This window comes from Thalassophryne amazonica, chromosome 5, assembly GCF_902500255.1.
Source record: "Thalassophryne amazonica chromosome 5, fThaAma1.1, whole genome shotgun sequence".
Taxonomy (NCBI): domain Eukaryota; kingdom Metazoa; phylum Chordata; class Actinopteri; order Batrachoidiformes; family Batrachoididae; genus Thalassophryne; species Thalassophryne amazonica.
The window spans coordinates 113,686,860-113,714,238 of NC_047107.1; the positions used below are offsets into that span (position 1 = coordinate 113,686,860).

At 41.3% G+C, this 27,379-nt stretch overlaps 1 protein-coding gene across 2 annotated transcripts in view; it reads left to right on the forward strand.

The window, feature by feature from the left end:
- The window catches only part of cdca2 (cell division cycle associated 2), a 34,329-nt gene extending 7,223 nt beyond the window's left edge, over positions 1 to 27,106 (forward strand). The window contains exons 3-14 of one of the 2 annotated variants that reach the window (XM_034171122.1): positions 11,776 to 11,912; positions 12,351 to 12,516; positions 13,323 to 13,462; positions 15,925 to 16,033; positions 20,248 to 20,576; positions 21,186 to 21,237; positions 21,359 to 21,433; positions 21,919 to 22,052; positions 22,232 to 22,300; positions 22,509 to 22,577; positions 24,086 to 24,251; positions 25,611 to 27,106. In XM_034171122.1, coding sequence (XP_034027013.1) covers positions 11,776 to 11,912; positions 12,351 to 12,516; positions 13,323 to 13,462; positions 15,925 to 16,033; positions 20,248 to 20,576; positions 21,186 to 21,237; positions 21,359 to 21,433; positions 21,919 to 22,052; positions 22,232 to 22,300; positions 22,509 to 22,577; positions 24,086 to 24,251; positions 25,611 to 26,566 — 2,402 coding nt within the window. In that variant the 3' untranslated portion in view covers positions 26,567 to 27,106. The remainder of the gene's footprint in view (positions 1 to 11,775; positions 11,913 to 12,350; positions 12,517 to 13,322; positions 13,463 to 15,924; positions 16,034 to 20,247; positions 20,577 to 21,185; positions 21,238 to 21,358; positions 21,434 to 21,918; positions 22,053 to 22,231; positions 22,301 to 22,508; positions 22,578 to 24,085; positions 24,252 to 25,610) is intronic. The other variant, XM_034171123.1, reaches the window with a different exon arrangement.
- The last annotated feature ends 273 nt before the right edge of the window (positions 27,107 to 27,379 follow it).

The following is a 27,379-nucleotide window of genomic DNA, read 5'->3' on the forward strand; positions in this document are numbered from 1 at the left end:
AGTACATCCAGTCCTTCATTCCCAGTTCAGATTGACCCCAGAGTGCTAAAACAAAATTGAATTCTCAGGATTGCATTAAGACAGGTGCAAAACAGCACATCTCCGTTCTCATGAGAAAGAAGACAAAGCTAAAACAAGGTTGAATAACACGTACGTTCTCAGGGTGAAGTGCAAAACAGCACAACACCGTTCTCATGAGAAAGAAGACAAAGCTACAAATGTTTAACAGTGATAACATATATATATATATATATAAAATCCTTAACATTTCCCACCTGTTTATCACCTGTTAAACGTATAGCAGGCATCACCCAGCTTAGTTAGTTAGTTTATTAACTTAGTTTATTCTGTCCACGTTTTTATTAATTGAACACCACCAACAGATGGAAGATTTGAATCCAGCTGCTATTTGATCAACCAGTTTATACTCGTCAGGCACTCCTCTGGGGACTCCTATTGCGTCAATATATGTTGGATTTCCTACTCCTTTCCAATCTCTTTTTACTCTATGTCTGGCTATGCCTTTCTGCCAATCCTCAGGAATAAGAGGCTGCATATGTCGTAACGTCTTCAGGGGTCATGGGTAACAATAATGATATTAATGCACAATAACCTGACACATTTCGTGGCAGTCTATCAAAGATTCTGTTATCACCACACCACCATACATCACTCCTACCGACTGGTATAAATGAACCGTTTTTCTGTATTATTCGACTACACCACTTGTCTTATTACTTTTTCAGCTAAAGCTTCATAGGCTAAGAGTGTGTTAACTCATCACGTCAACAGTTCAAGCTTGAACTGGAGTTGTGAGCTTTTCAATATCATCATAATTCTCAGTACAGTCATTACAGTTTTCTCCACTAAGGTCTGACTGTTTCAATGCTTGATATTTTGGCATAGTTTGTTGGAAGGCCAGATTACGCTGTACAAATGTATTTGACACCATTTTCAATAGTAACTGCCAACATGGTCCTGAAGTCAACCAGGACCAGGGATTCCACCGGTTCACGGCTAGGGTGTCTTTATGCATTGCATCACGAAGTTCATTCAGCTCCTCCAATGCGTCCTGCATATCCACTGAATGAATGGAGTCTGGGATGAAAGTACAGCATGTTGTGTTCAGCAGAACACAAACTCCTCCCTGTGAACCAGTAAGCAAGTCTAAAACCATGCGATTTTGCATCACCATGGTACGTAAAGCATCTATTTCAGTGTTTTGAGCTGCTACTATTTTTTTTGTTACATTCATGAACAGACCCAATCAATAATTCAGAGTTTCAATCATTAATGAATTTTTTCCCACTCCTATCCAGGGGAACAATGAATGTGCTATTTTATCTCCTACAGACCACAATTTTTTGGTCCTTTAGTACATCCGAGCCCCACATGTGATTATGTGGTAACACATCTGGGTATATCAATCTCCTCCGTCTGGTGCTGCCATTCTTCTCTGTGGAGGTCTTACCACATATGTATGGTCAGTCACCTGGGTAGGTGCACACACACCACCCCAATTTGGTGGGAGACTCATGTACAGTCTGGAACCATAAAGCCAATAGATGTCATCATACACCGGAGTACCATTTACAGGTGGTAGCAAAACTTACTAACATAAGCACATGATTCATCCGTTCCCCATGGACAGGAGCCTGTATAATTACATCCCCGTCCAATGTGATGAAGATAAGTACCATCCACATATTATGTTTTGGTTAGGCTTAAATTATTTGATAAAACATACGTTTGGGTACACAGACGTTTCTTAATTTTACCTACATTTTTATTCCCTGTCCCGTAAAAGCAAATTGGGAATGGCCGTTGTGATGACAATTTAACGTGATGATATTTTTGCGTTTCCCTTCAGTCTAGTCAATGGAGCAGCACTTGGGCACGCTTGTACGTCCTCTGTTGAAATCCCTATCATATAAGTGGTTGCACTGAGGCAAGTGGTGTTACATCTTATCAGATTTGCTGAGAACTGCTGCCCCCGAAATACAGTTTGATTATGCATCCGTATGATAAGACATTCTGTCACCCTAGCAGGGTACGGTTTAGCCGTCAGAGCTGGGTGTGTTGAGGATATAGGTATTTGCGAACAAACATAATAATTAGTAACGTAATTCCATAGCCAATAAATGAACATATCTGTACCACATATTAGTATGGTATATATGAGGGTGTCCATCTGTCTCGTTCACATTATGAATAAACCTCTTCTGATGTTGCTTGCGTTGTTCTCTGGCTCGGTCCACAGTGAGCTGCAATTCTTGGGTCAACCACCAGGCCAGGAATCCGAGGAGCACGAAACACACTAAGATCACAACACAACCGGCTGCCCTACCAACAGTCCGGCAGCGGCGGCGCTGAGCACGCCGCTCCGGGGTCTGCTGTAGTTCAGTCATGATTGCTAGGATACAGTGTTGTTAACCACCTCACCTAATAGTGCAAGGATCTCCCTGCTTCACTGGCATTGAGACAATCTATTGCTAATTAAATAGACTCCCTTTGTAGCCAGACTTCCCCTTACACTGTGGAGGCCGCCAACACACGCTGTATCTTACAGTGATGTATCCACGTTGATCTCTCCGCTATCTTTACTGCAGTTGGTGTTGTTAACAGCACTCGGTATAGACCTTCCCAACGAGGACTGGACCAGTTCTTCCTCTTAATCACTCTGATGAACACCCAGTCTCCTGGCTAGACTACTGGAAGGCCGTCCTGTGGAAGATCAAAATTATTCGGCAGTAAATGTGTTTAAGTTATCTCTTTCTGTGTTAATGTCTTTTTCATAAAATTTGCTAATGTTTGTTCCTCATCTGCTGTTTTAGTATCCATGTCAAAATTGGTAGACGATATGGTCGTCCATAAAGTATCTCAAATGGTGTTAACCCTGATGGTGTTGGTGTTATTCTCATATACAATTTTACTAGGTCCAACATTCAATCCAGGTTCGTTTTGTCTCTTCTATACATTTCCTTAATCTTATTTTTATTGTGCCCTTTGTCCTTTCCACTAATCCGGCACTGTGTGGATGATAAGCGCAATGAGTTTTGAGATTGACCTGTAGCGCTTCTCCTACGTATTGCACTATTGTATTAACAAAATGCGCTCCATTATCTGAATAGACTGTTTCTGGTATTCCAAATCATGGAATGATGTCTTTGCACAATGCCTTAGCCACTGTAAGTGCATCTGCATGTTTTGTAGGGAACAATTCTACCCATTTTGAGAAGGCATCAATTATGACTAAACAAAATTCCTTCCCTTCATGTTTACTCAGCTGTATATAATCCATATGAATCACTTGAAAGGGATATTGTGGTGTTGGAAATTTACCTCTTTGGGGTCTCAAATTGCCTTGTGAGTTGTGTTTTGCACATGTCATGCATGCTCTACAATGCTGTTTTGCATATGCATCGAACCCATAAAGACAAAAAATAGATTGCAATTGCGATATCATACCCCCTGATGAGACATGCGTCACGCCATGGCTCATAATAGCTGCCCATTTAAACATATTTTTTTTTGGCAATATGGGTTTCTTTTGTGGTCATATCCGGAGGGGTGTCATATAGGAGAAAAATAGAAAGAGCTGTTGCCGCCTTTGCGGTTTTGTCAGCAACGTCATTTCCTTTTGAAACACTGTCAGAGCCTTTGGTGTGAGCCGCACATTTGCATATAGCAATTTGGTTAGGCAATTTCACAGCGTACTGAAGCGTACTGGCTGTCTGTATAAATTGATACAGCCGTACCTTTAAACAGATAGCAAGCTGCAGTTAAAGCAACTAATTCAGCTGCTTGTGCTGAAAATGAGGATGGCAATGAAGCAGAATCCAATACTTCTGAATTTGTGACAACAGCATATCCAGATTGTGTTTGTCCATAAGCGTTTTTAGTGGAAGAACCATCCACATACACAATTGTACTGTTTGGGATGGGTGTGTCCTGGAGGTCTGGACGTGCTTTCGTACAGACCGTAGCTACATCAAGACAATTGTGCGGCTCACCATACTCAGGTAAGGGTATCAATGTGGATGGATTCAATGTTGTACATCGCTCTACCGTAAGATGTGGTTGTGATAATAGCAAGGACATACACGAAAGATGTCTTGCTGGGGACAAAAGGCTCATGTTTGTCTGCAACAGAAGTGCAGAGACTGCATGTGGAACTTTCAGTGTCAACTGATGGAATAGAACAACATTACTGCTACTTTGAACAGCCATAGAGGCTGCAACAACAGCCTGTACACATGGTGGTAGAGCACTTGCTACTGCATCCAATTTAGATGAGTAGTAGGCAACTGGCCTCAATTTTGAGCCATACACTTGAACCAAAACACTAGTCATGAACTTATTCTTACAATCAACTGTTTGAATGAATGGTTTACTATAATCTGGTAGTGCCAAACTGTGGATGACACTGTTTGTTTTACTTTTACAAAAGCTTCCTCAGCATCTTTGTTCCATTCCAACACGGTTGACATTGAAATATCATCCTTGTACATCAAATCAGAAAGTGGACTAGTCAATTCTGCATAGCAGGGAATCCATGCCCTGCAGTAATTAGTCAGTCCAAAAAATGACATCATCTGCTTTTTGGTTTGTGGTTTTGGAGCGTGCAAAATTGCTTCCTTCCTGTCAGACAGGATTGTGCGCCCTGTGGCTGATAATTCATGTCCTAAATATTTTACTTTATCCCTACACAACTGAACTTTGTTTTTACTCACTTTGTGGCCATTATCAAATAAGAAACATAATAATGCTACTGTGTCAGTTATGCAGTTTTCTCGTGTGTCAGAGGCAATCAAATGTCATCAACATACACTAATAGTTGGCTATCTGCCGGTGGAACGAAATTAGCTAAACATGCTGACATGACTTGAGAATAAATAGTTGGGCTCTCTGCGTAACCCTGCGGTAATCTGGTGAATGTATATCGTTGTCCTTTAAAGGTAAAAGCAAACCAGAATTGACTATCTGGGTGTACTGGTACGGAAAAAAAAAAATGCATTACTGATATCTATTACAGAAAAACAACTAGAATTTAATCTCAATGAGCTTAACAGTGTGTGCGGATCTGGTACACATGGAGCTCTTTTTACTACAGCAGCATTTACTGCCTGCAGATCTTGAATCATTCTCCATCCCACTGAGGGCGGAGCCTTTTTTACAGGAAATATGGGTGTGTTACATGGTGAATCTGGACATGGCACTATTACTCCTGCTGTTAATAAATTCTCTATTACTGGCCTGATTCCTTCAATTGCATCAGGTTTCAATGGATACTGTCTTACACATGGTCTGTATTCTGTTTTTGGTCTTATAACTACAGGTTGTGCATTTTTTTATCAGTCCTACGTCTGAAGGACCTGTTGTCCACAATCCTGATGGTACAGAAGAGAGAAGATCGTCCTCTTCAGGACTCAACTGAAACACTCAGGATTGTGAAGTGGACACATCAATCTGTGTTCCAGCTGTCAGCACCAATGAGACATTAACTGGCACTTTATACAATTTAGTTGATGGACTGAACTCCGTTCGTGGTCCAACTCTGCTCCAATCAGTGGCTGACAAAGCTGTTATGACTGTCAGTCCCAATTCTTGCCATTCTGTCAAATATGGTTTACAAAGTGACACATGTAATGGCATACCTGTGAATCTCAATTTTAAAACATCTTCAGTGGCACCTGTTACTGTTATGACAGCTGTTGAGTTGCCATCATGAATCAAATCGGTCATTATCAGCTTCACAGGTGAAATATTTTTCAATTTGTTTTCATACACTGGTGTTCCTGGCAATATGCCACTATGGACTCTAAATACACTCAAATCTGCATCTAAACTCTATCCATGGTTCTCCTTCTTTCTGAGTTGTCCTGGTAATTTCAGTATAATTTATCTTTGGTCCTAACACTCCTTTTGCACGTGTAATCGTAGCTTCCACTCTTGTTTTCAAGACTAGATCATCATGTGTCAGTGGTACGCCTTGTTGATCTGCAGGATTCCAGTCTCCACGTACCTGACTCCATTTAGGGCCACATGCTTTCATCCACACCTGTTGGACTTCAGGTCCATTAAGGTGGTAAGATGTTCTAATGTTTTCTATATCCTGCATAAATCCCTCAATGTCGACATGTGGCGATGGTATCATGTCGACTGCTGCTTTGATATCATCAGCATTCCATGTCCGATAAACGAGCATGGTTGGTAGCTGTCCTGCTGTTTCTGCACGAGGATTTGGTACTTCTATCATAGGATAGGCACCTCCCTGATCACTATGTTCCACCATGGGAGGGGCTGTAGGCACTTTTGCTTGACTGCGTGTTTGTGGTTTTTCTGGTTTTTCTCTTTTTACCTTAGGTTTTACTGCCAAATCATACTGTGGTGGCAATACATCGTCATCCTCTGGTAGAGGAGATAAAGGTCTCTTTGCCACCGACGGTCCAGCCGGCGGTGGTTGTTGAGGCTGTTCTGGTTCTCTGTGCTGAATTATCACATCTTCTTCTGCCTTACCTACAGCTTTCTTTTTTCTTGCTTTCTCTAATCGTCGCTTCTCTGCTCCCTTCTGTCTGTTCTCTGCTTCTTCCTCCCAAAATGCCACTAAATCTGCCCGTACTTTCTGCATCTTTTTCTCATCACCTTTATGTTGCTGTTCTAACTCCTTCTTCAGCTTCTGTATACTGATCAGGTTCAGTCGTCCGTCAAAGTCATGTTTATTAATCCAGGTCTCCAATTTTTTGTTGTTTTTGGATTTTTTGCTTCCATAAATTTCCAGTCGTCAGTTGATAAATTTTCCTTATTTATAGACGTCTTACCCCCCATTTTTATTATCCCTTGTTATAATTTGGACTTCAGACGGGGGCACACCTAGGGTGTTCTAAATCTGAAGTTTTCACACTTTCTTTGGACGTGACAATTAATTTGCCGTTGTGTGGTTGATTCCTTTCACCTCCCCGTAGGAAGCGGAATCACTTGCCTCTGCTTCCACACGCACGGTTGTCACTAACGTTGTCCAAAGTATTACACACACACAGTTTTCACACAGTTATTTACACTTGCGCAAAACACTATTTACACATAGAAACACTCCTAATAATCGTACGCGTATTCTTATGTCAGGGGAGCTCACCCTCCTGTGAAATTTAACTAATGTCCTGCATTAGGGGACTCCGCCGTCCCTGCCAAATTTAACTACTTTTTACAGTGCACGTATTTCTACCCGGGATTTCCTTTACGTATTAAAACAGAGGAGTCCGTACCCTCCTTCCGGAATTTAACTACTTGCGTCCCTCGCAACCGTAGAGGAGTCCGCCCTCCTTACAGAGTTTAACTGCTTTGCATTAACAGACGATTCTGTATCATCGCTTACGGAGTTTAACTGTTTTATGTGATCACTTTTATCCCCTACCGGTACGCGTATATAAACAGAGGAGTCCGCACCCTCCTTACAGAGTTTAACTGCTTTGCATTAACAGACGATTCTGTATCATCGCTTGCGGAATTTAACTGTTTATGTGATCTGATCACCACTCACTCAGTACTATTTACAAAGAAATTCTACTCACTGACTCGACTTCCTGTCTGTCTTCTTCGGGAAAATCTCGTCAACCAGACGATGCCAACGGTGGTCGACAATTGCAGACACGATCAATCGATCGGACCTTGGCCAAGGATTTACGTCTGGACTTGACGACCTCCGCTGGACACCTCCGGTATTGTTGAGATCCCGGACGTAGCCCCCAGTCAATGTTGGGTATTTTCTCCTCCAAACATTTTTAAACCTTTAACAAGACAAACAGAGTCAAGAAACACCAGTGAGACAGAAAGTCAAATATTACGCGCGGAGTGCGGCCAGGCTGTACACCAAGGCTACACTAAAGTCTGGCCTGCTTTTCCGCTCTTTTTATTAAGAGACGCCCTCATCACATAAACAAGAAACTTGTCCTAAGGGTGGGGGTAATGACGCAAGACAAGTTTCTTCCCATAACATAAACGCATACGTCAAGTGCAGCTGTAAGGAAGAACACTTCAGGTCAGCACATCTCATTCGTCTGTTGCAGTTATCAGCTGTTTTGCATCTGCCTGGAACACTAAGCATCACAATCAGTCAAAATTCAACCTTCAGTTCTTTTACTCCCAGTCGTTAGCGGCTACGAAAACAAAGTTATGTTATAACAATAAGTACATCCAGTCCTTCATTCCCAGTTCAGATTGACCCCAGAGTGCTAAAACAAAATTGAATTCTCAGGATTGCATTAAGACAGGTGCAAAACAGCACATCTCCGTTCTCATGAGAAAGAAGACAAAGCTAAAACAAGGTTGAATAACACGTACGTTCTCAGGGTGAAGTGCAAAACAGCACAACACCGTTCTCATGAGAAAGAAGACAAAGCTACAAATGTTTAACAGTGATAACATATATATATATATATATATATATATATATATATATAAAATCCTTAACACATATCCTGATCAAAAATGACTCCAAGATTTCTCACAGTATTACTATTACTATAGGTCAGGGTAATGCCATCCAGAGTAAGGATCTGGTTAGACACCATGTTTCTAAGATTTGTGGGGCCAAGTACAATAACTTCAGTTTTATCTGAGTTTAAAAGCAGGAAATTAGAGGTCATCCATGTCTTTATGTCTGTAAGACAATCCTGCAGTTTAGCTAATTGGTGTGTGTCCTCTGGCTTCATGGATAGATAAAGCTGGGTATCATCTGCGTAACAATGAAAATTTAAGCAATACCGTCTAATAATACTGCCTAAGGGAAGCATGTATAAAGTGAATAAAACTGGTCCTAGCACAGAACCTTGTGGAACTCCATAATTAATTTTAGTCTGTGAAGACGATTCCCCATTTACATGAACAAATTGTAATCTATTAGACAAATATGATTCAAACCACCGCAGCGCAGTGCCTTTAATACCTATGGCATGCTCTAATCTCTGTAATAAAATTTTATGGTCAACAGTATCAAAAGCAGCACTGAGGTCTAACAGAACAAGCACAGAGATGAGTCCACTGTCCGAGGCCATAAGAAGATCATTTGTAACCTTCACTAATGCTGTTTCTGTACTATGATGAATTCTAAAACCTGACTGAAACTCTTCAAATAGACCATTCCTCTGCAGATGATCAGTTAGCTGTTTTACAACTACCCTTTCAAGAATTTTTGAGAGAAAAGGAAGGTTGGAGATTGGCCTATAATTAGCTAAGATAGCTGGGTCAAGTGATGGCTTTTTAAGTAATGGTTTAATTACTGCCACCTTAAAAGCCTGTGGTACATAGCCAACTAACAAAGATAGATTGATCATATTTAAGATCGAAGCATTAAATAATGGTAGGGCTTCCTTGAGCAGCCTGGTAGGAATGGGGTCTAATAAACATGTTGATGGTTTGGATGAAGTAACTAATGAAAATAACTCAGACAGAACAATCGGAGAGAAAGAGTCTAACCAAATACCGGCATCACTGAAAGTAGCCAAAGATAACGATACGTCTTGGGATGGTTATGAGTAATTTTTTCTCTAATAGTTAAAATTTTGTTAGCAAAGAAAGTCATGAAGTCATTACTAGTTAAAGTTAATGGAATACTCAGCTCAATAGAGCTCTGACTCTTTGTCAGCCTGGCTACAGTGCTGAAAAGAAACCTGGGGTTGTTCTTATTTTCTTCAATTAGTGATGAGTAGAAAGATGTCCTAGCTTTACGGAGGGCTTTACGGTCGACTGGCACTTTAAAAGTTTAAATCATCACAGTGTTTCATTGTTCAGGTCTGTGGTGTTGACCTGATCAGTGGACGTCCGCTGATCAGGAAGCAGCTGGCATTTAAAGAGACAGCACTTCATTCATTCACGGCAGTGTTTTCTACAGCCAGTTGACTCATCAGCATTCTGTACACAATGAAAATGGTCAACCAAGATAAAAATGAAAATAAAAAAATAAAATGTTAAATTACTCTGTTTCTGACCCACACCACACGGTGCAGTACCGACCCGAACCACTGGGTGGAAACAGGGCTGTTGGCATACACTGGTTAATTGTCAAGGTGTGACAGCTGTGTTAATTTATTAGAAGTACTACGGCGTGTGCCAGTGTTTTTAATATGGCCGGCATACGCAGGCTAAATCAAGGTGTGACAGGGCCTTTATATAACGGCCGAGTGGATCCTTATCATTTGATTAGTGCTTTGTATGTCACGTGACATGGATTATCCCATTTGTGTTGCGTTGCATTTAGTGTGCAATTTGGTTCCATACATTTTGTACCATTGCACACTGTGAACCCCACCCACTAGTCTGGGAGGCGTTTAGCTAAACATGCGCCATTTGTTTTGCTGATGGATTTGAAGGAGTTAATTGACGGTGCTAATTCTTCTAACACACACAAAACAAATCCACTACCCTGTAAGCTGCCTGGAGGCATGAAGAGCTGTTAGGAGGAAGTTAGAATGAAAAGCGGGACTAATTTGACATGATTTTTTTTTTTTTTTTTTTCTCACTGCACTGAGAAGGTACAGTCTTTTTTCCTTGGAGGTACACAAAGTCAGTGCATGGCATCACAGACTACATTGTCAGAATTATTTTTGGACTCCTATTTAAAGTTTACGTTGGACTGTTGATGTCAAAGCACCAGTGATGCACCCAAATGTAAGTAACTTTTCTGTTGTTTATAAATTAATATCATATCAAATGACAAGGATCTATATTAGCCGTTATATACAACATGTCATGTAGCATAAATATTCATTATTTGTATACTGTAGTGCAGTTGCTGTTATGTAGCCATTGATCTTTGATCATTCAGCTAGAGTTAGTCCTTGTCAAAATTTCCACATCCCTGAATTCTATGCACATAATTTAAATTACAGTCAGGTTCAGAAGTTGAAGAAGAACAAGTGACACAATTTTTGTAATCTTGCCTCTGTACACGTACTGACACGTACCTTCATTCAGAAGGTTTAACAAAAATAACATTAATCATTTAGGTGTTCCAGCCATTTTTATACACACAAGGATCTCTTTTTGTCTGTCTCCTGCCATCGCTCCTTCCCCTTGCTTCTGAGCGTCTGCTGTGAAAATAGTGGCCCGTAACTCAGCCACATGGGGTGTACAGCCAGTGCATTCTGTCCGCTGCTCCCAAGTCTGGATAAATCATAAGGGTTGCATCAGGAAGGGCATCTGGCGTAAATTTTGCCAAATCAAATACGCAGATCACAAATCCAATTTCCTTCTCTGCAGTATTCCACCATGCAGAGGTACAACTGCTGAAGCACCAGACAAAGGTTGCACTGTACAACCTCCCTGCAGTCTGAGTAACTCTGTAACTCCAACTGCTTCAGAATTTTCTTTGTCTTTTCTCACTAGTATAATTTGTCCACTCAAATTCCTCCAGACAGAAGAAGAATAAAGACTACAGTGTCAATTAGAATGTAGGAGTAATATTTGGTAGAGGTGTTAAAGCATTTCAAGTGCAGTTTGTTAAGAAATGATTTGTACTAATAATGTCTTATTATTATTATTTTACTTGAACAGTTTTTCCTGCCAAAAATTTTGCATATATTTGCTAAATGAACGAAAGTGATGGTTACAAAATTGTTAAAATGATAAAGAATACAGCCGTATTTACTAAATCCGTTGGAAGGAGACAGTCCTTCCAGCTCTTCTCTGTTGGTCAATAATTGCTGCTCTGTGGCATTTTATTGAAGTTGATAGCTCTGTAAAGTTTATAATGGCCATTTTTGGCAAATCTTCCTCTAGATAAATCTCGTCTTGCAGAATTGAAGGCAAGGCGACGGTCAAGTGTCGGAGTCAGGGGATCTCCAACAACAAACTCCCTCATTCGCTTCATGGCACAGCAGAAGATGATGACGCCACCAGCCCAACGAACTGCAGAGGTGAGATTCTTCTCAGCTTACAGTTAAGCACCTCTTCATTTCTTATAACATTGTGGAATGCAGCCCTCGTCAATACTGCTAAACCTCTCCACTAAACTGGCTAAATCCAATAAAATTACTGCCTTTTTCAAACTGATTTATCAAGATATGACTGTGGGAAACTTGGCCGCAGTTAGTCCAGTGCATCTGTGTATTCATCAATGCAAAAGAAACAAAAACTGTGGTATTCATGACAGCCACAAGTGTGGGTACACAGCAGGAAACCGAGCCAGAACATCAGAAATTGCTACACGAGAGAAAGAATAAACTCAACACTGAAATAATGTGGCCACAGTGGAGTATAATACTGGGTATTGCTGTATTTGTGCCTAAGGTCACACCATCAGAATCTCACAACACTCCACTACCCCCTCCCCCTTTTTTTTGTTTTGTTATCAGTTTGTCCAAAGTAGTCACTTCCTTTCCCAGCCCACTTCCACCCTGAGGCAGAAGATGGCCTCCTTCCAAAACCTGATTGAAGCTGAGGAAACTGAAGTCTGTGATCTGATGTCAAAGCAGGACAGCGACACAAGAGGATGCATCAAGACAAGAGTTGATCTGTCCGGTGAGGCTCCCTCATTGCCACTGAATTATAATTGTAATTTCCCATTAGGGATGTCCTCTGTTGCTGACAGTTGGTGGTCAGTTAGCAGATAGGGTTAGTTAGCCGTTGACTACTGGCACTCATTCAGCTGTGGTGTTCACCACCACTGATGTTCTCGGTCCTCTTTGTGTGTGTGTGTGTGTGTGTGTGTGTGTGTGTGTGTGTGTGTGTGTGTGTGTGTGTGTGTGTGTGTGTGTGTGTGTGTGTGTGTGTGTGTGTGTGTGTGTGTGTGTGTGTGTGTGTGTGTGTGTGTGTGTGTGTGTGTGTGTGAGAGAGAGAGAGTCTGGTGAAGTTTTGCATCTTTGTGTGTGGTTTGGTCTGTTCTTACTAGCCTGGTTGCATTTCAGTTCAATGTCATCTGTCTCAAATGATGCATTTGTGATGAGATTCCAACTTACATATTAGGAAAGTGTTGTCTTGTGAATCATGTGTCCTTGTGTTGTTGTTTCTGCGGTACAGACTATAATTTTGACCTTCTGTAGGAGGAGCTGTATAGCTTTCAAAGTATATAAATCTCTAAAGGTAGCATAAATCTGTTCCTACTGTAACATAGTTTGAATGTGGCTACAGCTCAGCAGTTATACCTTCATTTTGATTTGAAAAATTGGCCAATTTCTGAGCGCTGCTGATGCAGAAACCAGACTTGCTGTTTGTTTGATCATGTTTTTTAAGCTGTATTTGTTTAACTGAGGAGGCCCCAAATCCCATTTGTTTGTGTGCGTGTTTCTGTTACTTGCCTGTTTGGACGGTGGATTTGTTCTCCTTAGATGTGGAATGTCCTGATGGAGAGAAGGAAAATCATCCACCCAGCAAGAAGAAGAGGCTTGTGGGTCCTTGTGAGGGCTGCGAGGTGGAGATTAGCAGGGCCAGCTCTCCCATCCTCCACACCACTTTGAAGGAGCAGGAGGTATTCTGTGTGCTGACTTGATTGTAAATAATTTAACAAAGTAGTTTTATTTTTGTGCTCTCAGCATGACCGGAATATGTTAATTGTTTTCAGCTCAGCTACTAGATAACACTGTGCTGTTGACACCAGTCCAAGAAAATAAAAACAAGTACACCCTTCAGCAATTTTTTCTGAATTGTTGGTACTCTGAGATTATTTTTTTAAGTCTTTTGATTTCTATATTTGCTGCTGCTTTTGGTATCTTGTGGAGTGCAGTCTCTAAAGGTTTTAGATGTTTTGTGTTTTGTATCACTCTTAAGCATTGAAACAGGAGATATACTGTGTGTGTATGTATATGTGTGTATATATACAGTACTCTCCAAAAGTATTGGAACCAGGGTTCTAGCAAGACCCATTTTAGTGCCAAGTAAATTACATGATTGTGACTCACAGCCGGGGGTCCAGAGGCCTCAGTGGGGGTCAAGGGGGCAGAACCCCCTGAAGCTATAGGGTTTTATTTGTCTAAAATGTTATTGGCAAGCCCTATTTTAACCAATTTTGAGTGATTTTTAGATGCATTGAAAGAAAGAATAATAGACAAAAAATGACAGTTTTGCTATAATATTTGTAATACCAAAGTTCTTTTTTAAATGTTTTTGTCAAGGTAATAAAATAAATAATGTTGAAAAGGTTAACACATTAATATTTGATGGCCATATAGCATTTGCTCTCTTCTCCAAAAATGACACACTGTACCTTTTTAATCCTGTGAAGTTTTTCTGTCATGACAGTTTTTTTCCAACATGTTTCAGTGGGATAACATTATTGTTGTTGTTATTATTACCTTAAATGATATAACCTCTAATTGCCTTATGAACAAGAGCTGAAGCTGGACTGATTTGATTGTTTTTCCACTTTCACTGATTTACTGAGGCTCCTCCCCCGCTCCTCCTCACTCACCATCCGTTTTCCTTTGATCTTTTTGGAAACAGGGAGCCTTTTAACTGTAAAATAAGATTTAAACTTCTGAGTATACGATGAGCATCTGCTGACACAGAAGCAACTCTAGATTATGATACATTTTTCTGGAGGATTTTTTTTTTTTTCCCTTTTAAGTCAGAGCGGAGTGTGTCTATCTGCTCTAATTTCTGCTTTCAGTGTTCTGCAGCTTCAAAGAGTGCTGAAAGCAGCTGGCTGCTGTTGTCTCTGGTGTTTACGCTTAGATACGAAGAAAATGAGAAATATATTTATTTCTTTAATTATTTGGTTGAAATTGCAAAATAAAGCAAAAGAATGACTCTATAAGCTTGAAATGTGATTGAATTGGTACATTTTTTTCAGCAACATTTCAGTTCATTTTTTTGGAAAATCCGTGGTGGGTGGGACAACCAATTTGAACGCAAGAGCTGGATGGAAATTTGCAGTATTGGGCGGTACCTAGAACCCCGATTGGAACACTTGGTATTTCACACATTTTAATTTGTTTATGCCATTTGAAATCCAAAAAAATATAGAGAGAAAACAATTAAAATTTCTCAAATTATCTTCCTTAAACTCAAACTGAAAGCAAATCTCTACAACTTGATATAAATGAATAAAAAAAATATAAAAGCCAAGATGATGGGTTGCATAAGTAATGGAATGCTTTGGTATAATATAGGGTGTCCCCAAAAATTGCCACAAAAATAAAGCCATAGAAAATGTATACACTTTTGGATACTGATATCTGTCATACATCATCTTGAAGCATATATCTCAGGGAATTTTATCTCTGGTGTTAATTCCTAATTCCACCTCAGCACCCAAACCAGGTTTCTTCTCCTAAAACCCAACAGGTGCAGTCAAGATCCACAACACATTAGTCCAAGATCTGATGAACTATTCTGTTTTTTTTTTTGTTTTTTTTCTCTTTCCTTCTTTCAATTGATTTTTATTTTTCTTATTCAGTGCTCTTGGGCATCCACTGTTGAATATTTTTATAATGTGGTAACCTCCCAATTATTTTTATGGTTAATGGATTCATTGATTTATTCTGTGATGTACTGGAAGAGAGACATGTCTTCCACCCAGGGTAAAGCAGCCTACACAACAAATGTCATTGCTAGTTTCCAGTGAACTCAATTGTCATTTTCAGACCCAGCGCCCACATTGTTTAAATAGTACATTGTCAGCAGGGGATCTAAAACAAACAAAAGTTAAGAATTCATTTTTAATGAAATGTTTCAGAGCGGTGGGGCTGCGGTCAGTGAACAGTTGATTGGAGTTGGACTTTGATACAGATTTGGAGGGAGCAGAAATCATTTGTAAGGGCTTCCCATTACCGGTTTGATCTGTCAGTTTATTACAGTTTACACAAAGATTTTCAGAGTATTATCTTTATCGTTGTGCATGTATTGTATGCATTCCGATCATAGTCATTAAGTGTCACTTACTGTTTGAGCTGCAGCCCTGTAGAATAATTAATTTTAACCGTCTCTGAACAGGAGAGCTGCTATGAACGCTCCGTCCGACAGCAGCATGAGAACCCGGCAACGACCCCACCAGCCCAGCCTGCCTCTCTCTTCCCTTCCGCTCTGGAGATGAAGCCCACAGGTAAACTTGGTGCTTTCTGAGCAGTGCTACAGTAACTGCTCCCTAGTTGAACATTTTTAAATGCAATCATACTGAACCTTATCCAGGCCAAACACCAGTGTCACGTCAAAAATATGTTACCACAGCCAAGTGGTCATTGTTATGAGCCTTTGACTTTTCTGTATTGGAAAACATTGTGCATGCTTTAATAACAGGGGAGTAATGCTCTTATTTCATCTTTGTACTTGCATATGATGCAACATTGATTGCACCTAATGAATGTGCACAGATTGCACACTGTTGCAGTCTGCACTCTTTCCCTTCAAACAATGTTATTATCCACTACACCAGAGGGGAATAAGAAGTTCTTTGAATGGGATTCAGAATATGACCGCTAGATTTTGAAATTCTCAGTAGGAAATTCAGTCACATTACCTCTGTGTTGGCTTCCCTTCATTGGCTTCCTGTAATTACGAGATCAGATTTTAAGGTAATGTTGATCCCACATGCTGAAGCTGTGTGTGCTTGCTTATCTTACAGAATGTATTAACCCCTACGACCCATCTGCGTAATGTGCTTTGGTCTCAAGATACAGGCTTCTTTGTATTCCTGGGGAGAAGAACAAATCGGTGGACTGTCACACATTTGCATATCGTGCCCTTAATAAATTGCCTGCTGACATTAGAAGATCTAGTTCTGTTCATTTTCTTTCTATACCCGCTTACTCCATTTAAGGGTAAAGGGGTCATTTGAGCCTATTTGTCCACCCATCTGTCTGTCCATGTACGGTGCATCTGGAAAGTATTCATAGCGCTTCACTTTTTTTTACATTTTATGTTATAGCCTTATTCCAGAATGGAGTAAATTAATTTTCCCCCCCCTCAAAATTCTATTCGCAACACCCCATAATGACAACATGAAAAAGGATTTAAATTTTTGGCAGATTTATAAGAAATCACATGTACATAAGTATTCACACCCTTTGCTCAATTCTCTGTTGAAGCAGCTTTGGCAACAATTACAGCCTCAAGTCTTCTTGAATATGATGCCACAAGCTTGGTGCACCTATCTTTGAGCAGTTTTGTACATTCCTCTGTGCCGCACCCCTGAAGCTCCATCAGGTTGGATGGGGAGCATCGGTGCACAGCCATTTTCAGATCCCTCCAGAAATGTTCAATTGGATTCAGGTCTGGGCTCTGACTGGGCCACTCAAGGACATTTACAGAGTTGTCGTGAAGCCACTCCTTTGATATCTTGGCTGTGTGTTTCGTGTCATTTTCCTGCTGAAAGATGAACCGTCGCCCCAGTCTGAGTTCAAGAGCGCTCTGGAGCAGGTTTTAATCCAGGATGTCTCTGTACATTGCTGCATTCATCTTTCCCTCTATCCTGACTAGTCTCCCAGTTCCAGCTGCTGAAAAACATCTCCACAGCATGATCCTGGCACCACCATGCTTCACTGTAGGGATGGTGCCTGGTTTTCTCCAAACATGACACCTGGTGTTCACACCAAAGAGTTCAGTCTTTGTCTCATCAGACCAGAGAATTTTTTTTTGTCATTGTCAGAGAGTCCTTCAGTTGCCTTTTGGCAAACTCCAGGTGGGCTGCCATGTGCCTTTTGCTAAGGAGTGGCTTCCATCTGACCACTCTACCATCCAGGCCTGATTGGTGGTTTGCTGCAGAGATGGTTGTCCAGATGGAAAATTCTCCTCTCTCCACAGAGGAATGTTGGACCTCTGACAGACCATCGGGTTCTTGGTCATCTCCCTGACTAAGGCCCTTCTCCCCCAATCATTCAGTTTAGATGGGCAGCCAGCTGTAGGAAGAGTCCTGGTGGATCTGAACGTCTTGATGATGGAGGCCACTGTGCTCATTGAGACCTTCAAAGCAGCAGAAATGTTTCTGTATCATTCCCCAGATGTGTCTTGAGACAATCCTATCTAGGAGGTCTACAGACAGTTCCTTTGACTTCATGTTTGGTTTGTGCTCTGACATGCACTGTCAGCTGTGGGACCTTATATGTAGACAGGTGTGTGCCTTTCCAAATCATATCCAATCAACTGAATTTACCGCAGGTGGACTTCTGTTAAGCTGTAGTAACATCTCAAGGATGATCAATGGAACCATGATGCACCTGAGCTCAGTTTTGAGCTTCATGCAAAGGCTGTGGATACTTATGTACACATGACTTCTTTTTTTTTTTTTTTTTTTTTTAAGAAATCTGCAAAAACATTTTTCACATTGTCATTATGGGGTATTGTGTGTAGAATTTTGAGGAAAACAATGAATTTCATCCATTTTGGTATAAGGCTGTAACATAAAAATGTGGAAAAAATTCCAGTGCTGTGAATACTTTCTGGATGCACTGTACGTTCCAGACAAACATATATCCTGTCCCCACCTTAGTCACTGGTGTTCATTACCACTCATGAATATGTCCATCTGGAGCTGGATCTCTCAGACACAATAAAGTGGATTTTCTCCTGCTTTTGTATAATGTCAGCACCAAATATAACTTTAGGAAAGGTTCACTGATGATGTTATGACCTTTGTGGAATGAGTGGATGCCCAGGCTGCAGCTTTGAAGAAGCTAAGTGGGGAGTCAGAGTGTCTGCGTTTGTAAGGAGGCATCTTCCAAGATATTTATGTTAATATGAAGAATTTAGAAAAACCTAATGTCTGTTTAGAATTGAGTAGGTTATATCAGTAGGCTCAAACAGATGAGTTAAACTGACCAGTACATGACTGCAGTGCACAGTGGAACATGCACGTATTGCACTTGCCTCACAAACAGAATGTCCCTGGTTCAAGGCCAACCATGTCCCAGTCTCTTTGTACTGCTAGAGTTGTTTTCAAAAAGACAAAACATATGAATCTCAAACTGAACCTCCTGTGGTGACTCTAACCACTGATCTGTATGTATTACAGGATATCTCATTAGCCCACACACTCCGTACAATCTGCTGAAGCAAACTGGCAGCCATTTTACCACTCTGAATTTATGCGGACCGCACATACACAGCTTATTAGAATGTCAGCAATTTCAAGTAATAACTGACCTGATTCTCGTTTACTTACATTTTTGTTCTATGCACAAGTAGCTCTAATAAATGTCTTTAAATAGTTTGTCCAGCACAAAGCACATGTGGCTACACATGTTGTGTTAACTATGCCTATATGCTGGAATAAGGGAGAGAACTCTTCAAATTGTTGTTCATTACTTCCCATTTCAATCATACTCACAGGTGAAATGTTCGTCCACAGCCTTTGATCTGGCGAATTGTGCAGTTTATTGCTGCACATGAAGGTTTTTTTTTTTAACAAAATTACAAAGAATAAAGTTGCATGCACCTCATTAAAGATCAATAGACAAGAGGGTTCAGGAGCGGAACATCTGAGTGGTAATATGGCGGCCAGTTTGCTTCAAAAATTTTGGCCAATGAGCGATCCAGTAATATATAGAGATCAGTGACTCTGACCCAGGTGGACTCCAATTAAGCTGTAGAAACATCCCAAGGATGATGAGTGGGAAAAGGATGCACCTGAGCTCAATTTTGAGCTTCATGGCAAAGGCTGTGAATACTTACGTCCATGACATTTCTTAAGGTTTTTTTTTTTTTTTTTTTTTGCAAAAAAATCTCAACTTTTTTCACATCATTTTGGGGTATTGTGTGTACACTAATCTTTGAGAGGGAAAATGAATTTTATCAGATTTGGAATAAGGCTATAACATTAAAAAAAATGTGGAAAAAGTGCCGCTGTTTGGTTGATTACAGTGAAATGTCTTGCAGTGGTATCACTCAGTATGAAGATGTGTAAGAAAGTAATTGTGGTCCAGCGTAATCAAAGGGAGATAATTGGAATTTTGCATTTAATTAATACACCACTGTATGATATTGACCTCGTAAATGCAACTCCTCCTTCATGGTTTTCAATGAAATGTAGTTTTAATACACAGTGTGAAGCTGTGTATGAAGGAAAATAATTCCTGAAGGTTGTTGGACTGTTGTTTGTGTTTAGACATTAAATTTGCCAATCACATGTACAGTGGTTGACCATTTTGTCAATTCATCTGTTTCATCCTAAAAGATTTACTATCACATTATATAGTACATACACGTGACTAGTTTGGCAGTGCAGGTGTATTATTTTGTAAGGTCTCTAGTTTTTGGAGTGGTGTGAGTGTTTTATGTTGCACTTAAATACATAAATGTGTATAAACGTCCCCGTTTGTGTAGGTGGGAACAACTCTTCTGACACCACTGTTATTAAAAAGAAGAAGAAGCAGGTGCGCTTTGGAGGTCCACTTTCTCCTCAGGTTTTTGACCAGTCCATGCCCCCCAACACCCCGTTACAGAAGGGGGGTACTCCGGCCCGGCCACCCACACCAGGTGAAGGCCTTCAACCACGCTCAGTGCTGAAGACGCCTCAGTGGAATGGACCACAGTCGCCCCAAACTCAACCAGATTTCAGTCCCACTGTGTTTGGGGCCTCACCAACACTTGTGATGCCACGCTGTGCAAGAATGAGATCTGTAGGAGGTGATGATGCAGAGTACTATGGAAAGGTAAACATAATACTATGCATTGGCAGCAAACACAAGAACAAAGGGACCAGGATGTATTACAGAAAATATCTCCACCGAGATAAGATACTGAAACATTGTACAGTTTGGAAGAACGTAATAAAATGGAATAAGCCTTCCCAACCTTAGTGCTTAGCTCTGTTGCTTCACTGCAAGAAGGTCCTGGGATTGTTCCCCATCTGGTCCTTTCTGTGTGAAGTGTGCATGTTCTGTACGTGCTCACGTGGGTTCTCTCAGGGTGCTCCAGCTTCCTCCCACTTCCAAAGACATGCACGTTAGGTGGATTGAAAACTTTAAATTGGCCGTAGGTGTGAATGTGTTTGTCTCTCTGGCCCTGTGACAGACTGACGTCCTGTCCAGGATGTACTCCACCTCTTACCCTATAATTGCTAGAATAGCCGCTAGCCCACTTTACCTATCCTCTGTGTGTGGGGCTTATCACTGCTAACATTACAAATGAGTGAGTGATTTGTCATTCTGTAATCAAAGGTGCACCATATATGTGAATTTTGTGAATGATATTTTATAGAATTTCTTTGAATTTTGGAAGAAGTGCTTTTTCACCCCTTTTCTGCACTTTCTTGTTCCCAGATTCCTTTGCTGTCTTTTGAAGAGGTTGACTGTGCTGTGATCAACAATACAGGTTAATTCATGCAGCTTTTTTTTTTTTTTTTTTGACATTGAGATACAGTTTGTCTCTGAAAGTGGCAATTAGAAATATTGAAGTGCAGTATGTCACCACTTTCAATTTTGTGCATTTTCAGAATCTAGCTCAGACCCAGAGCCGCTAAATTTAGGGGGCGACTTCCAGAAGGAGTCCATTTCTCAAACCTTGTCAGGTGATCGGCTGTCTGATTCTGCTCTTTCATGCTTAGTTTTTCTCTCATCGTCTTCACCTATCTCTGAGGTGCTCATGCGTCTCAGAGATACAGGTAGGAGGATCTTGATGGAGTATTAGATGTGACTGCTGACAATCAAACCATCGGGCTCAACAGAAATGCCGTTTGGTTTATTGTCTGTTACTCAGATGCTGCAGGTTTGGAATTTTGACACAAGTCGACTGGAAAACAAAAATCACACATGGCTGGCACGTGCATCTGGTAGCTTGCACACAGTTCTGTGGAAAGATGGAATTACCAAGAATTATTTTGTTTTTAAATTTTATTTTTTATGGATTTTTCATCTGATCAGAATATGACAGTGTGACTTCTGATGTCAATCATCCATTGCTGCTTTGAAAAAGAAAATTTCTTCTAGAAAATGAATTATTCATTCACTGGTAGATAAAAACAACTGAATCATCTGAATCCCACTCTGGCTGTAGATGTTCTGTCTGGTTCTGAGGTCGCATCCAGCCTGCCCCCACAACTGCACAGTGCGGACGAGCTTCCATTCCTGCCCATGATGAAGCAGCTCGACTTTGACGTTCAAGCTGAGTCTTGTACCCAGAAGAAAAAGGTCATTGCATTATCCCCCAAATCTAAAATATTACTTTTGGAATTATTTTTGTAGGCTCATTAACAAGCTGTAACACACATTTAACCTCTGCTTTTGTTTGTTCTGACATTCCAAAAATAATCACCTTGTCTTGAATCCTGTGCACCACAATAAAAAAATAAAAATCTCTCCTCCAACAGTTGGAACCAGAATGTGAAACTGCAACTGAAACTGAAACTCCAACTCGGCCCAGCATGCAAAAGAGAAAGGTCTGCTTTTACAATAAAGTACTTTTGTCTTGATTTAATTTGTCGAAACTAAATTATGCACAACGTTACTTTAGTCATTCAGCAGAAGTGACATGCTCCATTCTAATCTAACATTTAATTTCACCGAATCTGAGTTTAGACACATTGGAGGATGACTATGTGAGAGTGTACATGATGTCTCTTTATGCCAACTGTATTCCCCCGGCAGCGAGAACAGATTGAACCTGTGAAGAGGTCGTCACGCACTGCAGCCAAGTCGGCCTGCGAGAAGATGAAGGTGAGGTGTTGTTTTGTGTGTTTTTTTTTTTTTTTTTCTTTTGGACTCTGCACCACATCAGACTGTCACGGTGCTGGTTACTGCACACTCTAAATGTCTTACTTTGATTTCAGGAGAACTGCACTCTGACTGTACAAAGTTCTCACCTGACTTATTTGTTCAGGGAATAAAGAAGAAAGTGTCAGCTCTGTCTCCTATTTTGGCTGTGTCCAAGTCCCTGTCAGTATCCCGTGGGGACATAAACTGTGTGGGAATGTGGCTGCTCTGTGCAGTGGGGTTGACTGTGTCCGGTTCTTTTTTCATGGACATGTTGTAGTCCTGTCGTCATCTCATCCAAACAGCGTGTTGCCTGTCCTTTGTGGTAAAAGGGACCATGCAAGGCGCACATTGGTGTGAACTCAAATGGAGAGGTTGTCAGGTGAAGGAACAGGTTTGTGCGGACAGGGTGACTGTGCACACACGTGGCAACAACCCACAAGAGACCAAATGCCAGAATATTACATTTGAATTAAGATCTATGTGAGTATTGCATCCTTGAACACATCCGCTGTGTGAAGAGTCTTCACTGAACATTGTGCATGAGCCACTGTTCTCAGTGAGAAGCTGACGGGAAAACAACACCTCCTGTAGCAAACGATATTATATCTTAAAGAGGAGGGGAAAAAAAGACGGCAAGAAACGGATATTTAAGTGCAGAGTTGCCTGGACTGAAATAGGTAGGACCATCAGAGCCAGGATTTAATGCTGAAGTATAACGCTCTGCAAAAATTTCAGTGAAAAGTAAATTATCATATTGTCCGTGTGGCTATTGAAAAATGGCCGCGCCTCACATCGTCTGCTACAGACAGAACTCTCCTGTGACGGTTTTTCTCCTGCCGAACTGAGAAAGCAGCTTAACATTGACTGGACGTCCACTGGCAAGCTACAAAGGAGGACAGGACAAGACAAATGTACAAGTTTCAGGAAGGTTCTCTAACGTCCACTCAAAGTTTTCACAAAACTTCCTGACGAACTCATCAGGCAGCTGACAAGGAACACATTTAATAAATAAGAAAAGGATTTGTACAGGACAAAAACAGCCACAAACAGGTGAGTTTTTGTCCGTCCATTCATTGTCTACCCACTTACTCCAAATAAGGGTCACGGGGGGTGGGGGCTGGAGCTTATCCCAGCAGCAATAGTGCATGATGCAGGGTACACTCTGGACATGACACCAGTCTCTCAGGGCCGCATACAGTGCATCCAGAAAGTATTCACAGTGCTACACTTTTTCCACATTTTATTGTGCCTTATTCCAAAATGGAATAAATTATTTTTTTTCCCCTTCAAACTTCTGCTCACAACACCCCATAATGACAATATGAAAAATGTTTTTATTTAATTTTTTTCTTTTTGCGTTCGCCCACGCGAACACAGGGAGAACATGCAAACACCATACATTTTCAGTTAATATTGTGCTGGTTTGTCGGTGCAAACCTATTCCCACCATGTTGATTATGTTTTCACAGAAGACCTCCAAACAGACGTGCCAGTGGCGCAAAGCTGTGGACCGCTCGTTATACGGGGCTCGGAAATTTGCCTCAAAGAACCCAGACCTGAGCCCGATCACAGAGAGCTTGTTCTTCCTCGGCCCGTCTTCTTCATGCAGATGGTCTCCTTCAAAGAGTTACACAGGTACATCCAAGGACTGATGTTCATTCTTCCTATGCATTTATTCTTCACAAATGGACTCAAGAAGTGATGTTGTACAAAAAAGCCACTCATGAAACTATTCATGATTTGCTCAGCAAAGGATCATTGTAAGCTGTAGACAGTGGTCAGTTTCACAATGAGACTGAAATACTGTAAGTATTAAAAAGCAAATGCCATGAAAACTGGGCTGACGGCATCTTTCATCTTGCACGTTAATTACTTTTTTCACAGATGTACTTTTTTTTTTTTTTTGCCTATATTCTCATGCAGTTTGGCGTTCAAGAGTTTTGTTTCACACGTTCTTTTTGGGCGCCTTCAATTACTTCAAAAAATAAAAAATGCTTACTCGTAAAATCCACTCAGTATTTGCACTGCCTTACTCAAGATGATCCCCAAGTGCACGTTGGCTGTGATCCTTTGATCCTTTCATTTACTTTGACTTCTGTCTCACTGCAGACAGTCAGAACTGAAGATATATTTCATGATCTGTTTGTTCAGCTTTGTACATCCATTCTTGCATTTAAGGCCTGCAGTACATTCTTAAAAAAAAGTATGGACAGATAAGTCTGTCGAGCGGAGGTGCGTCATCAAGATGAGGTTCCTCGCGTAACTGCATATGTGTGCACTGAAAAAATTACTTGACGAAGTTCGGTTATTTTGATGGGCAAGTAAAAGTATAAATTGTTCATCCGAACGTAGTAATGTATAAAGTCTACTCACTATAAAATAAGTATTTTTAACCTGGAGTTAGCTTATTTCGACAGGCAAAATATACATATACATACATTTATGCTCCTAACGTAAAATACAGAAAATGTTTTACTTACTAGGCTATAAATACACTGAATACAATTAATAAAAAAAAACTGACGGAAAAAAAACAATGCGCAGTTGCACGTCGAGCGAGTTACATCATCTCCCCATGTGCAGTTGCGCGAGGCACCTCATCTCGACGGGTGACGTCTTCAATTAATAAAAAAAAACTGACGGAAAAAAAACAATGCGCAGTTGCACGTCGAGCGAGTTACATCATCTCCCCATGTGCAGTTGCGCAACGCACCTCATCTCAACGTTCACCTCATCTCGACAGGACACCGGTTCTTGCGCCAGCTGTACTGCTGTCAATAAAATTAGCCAAAACATTTTTAAAAAGTTGATGTGGGCTGATTTTGGCATGCGGGCGGGGATGATGAACTGTTTTTTCTTATGGGGCCTTATTAGCCTGTGTAGCTTTTGACAGAGTTTTGTTGGCTTTGTTGATTGTTGAATGTGGCAGTATTAGTGTAGAGCAGATACGATTGGTTTTTGTTTTTACTGAGTTTTTGTTGTGATTCCTTCCAGCGACCTCACATCAGAACCTACAGCGTCCTGATGTGTCCGCGCCTGTGGCTGCAGAGCTGACAGACAGCAGTTCGTCATTCACAGACAACACTCATGACGTAAGTGACGTCTCATTATCCCACTTCAAGACAAGAAGCAAAGCAGGGAGAAAAAGGCGGAGCTCCGGGCCGAGCAAGGCGGCAAAAGGAGGGAGAAGGAAGATGAGTGTTATGGAGGAGCTGAGTGAGGAGTCCGGTGACCAGCAGGAGACAGAAAAACAGACACACGAGGTCTGTGAGTTTCAGTCTGCTGCAAACGTAGACAGATCAGAGGACACACCACCAGAACCCACTGCAGCCCCAGGCCAGCGTGCTGAGCCTCGTCCCCAGACTCCAGTGAGCACTGATGACACCGCCGCAGGTGTCACAGGTCATGATGCATCCACCTCTGTCTGCTCACCACTAGGTGCCATCTTGAGCAACATTTCAGCAACGCTAAGCAGCCAAATACAGTCAGCACAGACAGACGGTAAGTCCACCCCGAGCAGAGGAACACACAGTAGGAGATCTATGTACAGGCCACACCCACAAGAGCAGGAGAACCAGCCAGAGCCGCAAGTGGCCAACGAGGTCGTGGAGCATGAGCGTGACCCCGACACCCCACCAGAGGTGGGGTTAGCTGGTTTAGGCCTTGCCCCCTGGCAGGCTGACTTCAATCTTGAAGATGTGTTCAAGCCTGTAGCTGCAAGAGGGCAGCGCTCAGTGCGCCGCAGCCTGAGGAACCAGAACAACACAGATGATGGCGCCACCAGTTCAGGTCTCACCTGGTTGCCCTGGATATCTCCCGACGTGACAAAAAAGAGCCGCAGGAGGACAAGGGGCCGGCGCATCAGTGACGCCACACCAGTCCAGCCGGAGCTCCTCCAGGAGACACCAGACGACCCTCCGCTGGACAGCCTTTACGTGTCACTCTCATGAGACACTCTCAGCTTCTTCTGGTTAGTTCACATAACATTGTGATGCTCGTCTGTGCCGTTAAATTAAAAGGCTGCAGTTTGGTTTTTATTGCAAATGTTAATTATTGAGTTTCTGAGTCAGTTCTCACAGCCAAAACAGTAACCAACCGCGTTTCCTTCCAGTAACCAAGTCACCCAGCACACCGTCCTCTGTGCCGCTCGGTACCCAGCCACCCACGTGGTCAGCTTACTGTCACTCTCACACTCTGCTGTTTTTGTTTTGTTTGTCTAGTGTTGTTTACTGGAAGGAAACGGTCTGACCGCGGTGAGGAAGCAGTGTGACGTTTCCCTCTGCAGCCGTCCTCACTTCTGCTTCATTGAAATTTTATCCTTTTTTTTAAGATCCTGTCAAAATGCACGAATAGGTCCAATCAGAATAAAAATGTTCACAAAATACCTGAAACTAAAAATGCTGTTTTAATCAGAAGTGTTAACGAGCTTCATGAAAATATGTCAGTGTTTTGATTTTGATTAAACACGTTGGTTGCATGTAAAACCACCATACTGGATCCAAGTGTGTTCATTTTAAACAGTTCATCTCATTTGGAGGGAATTTTTTTTATTCATTTTAATAGCCACCATTTGTCACAAACATTCCAGCTGTGGCTTTACTTTGATAAACTCGCCATCTTTTACTGTAATTGAATGCATCAGGACAGAAATTACTGTTATGATCTACATTTTGAATCTGCTCCACTGGAAGTAAATTGACCTTTTTCCTCAGATTCTAAGCATCCTGCTTGTGTCCCGGCGTTATCAGTCTGCCAGAGAGCAA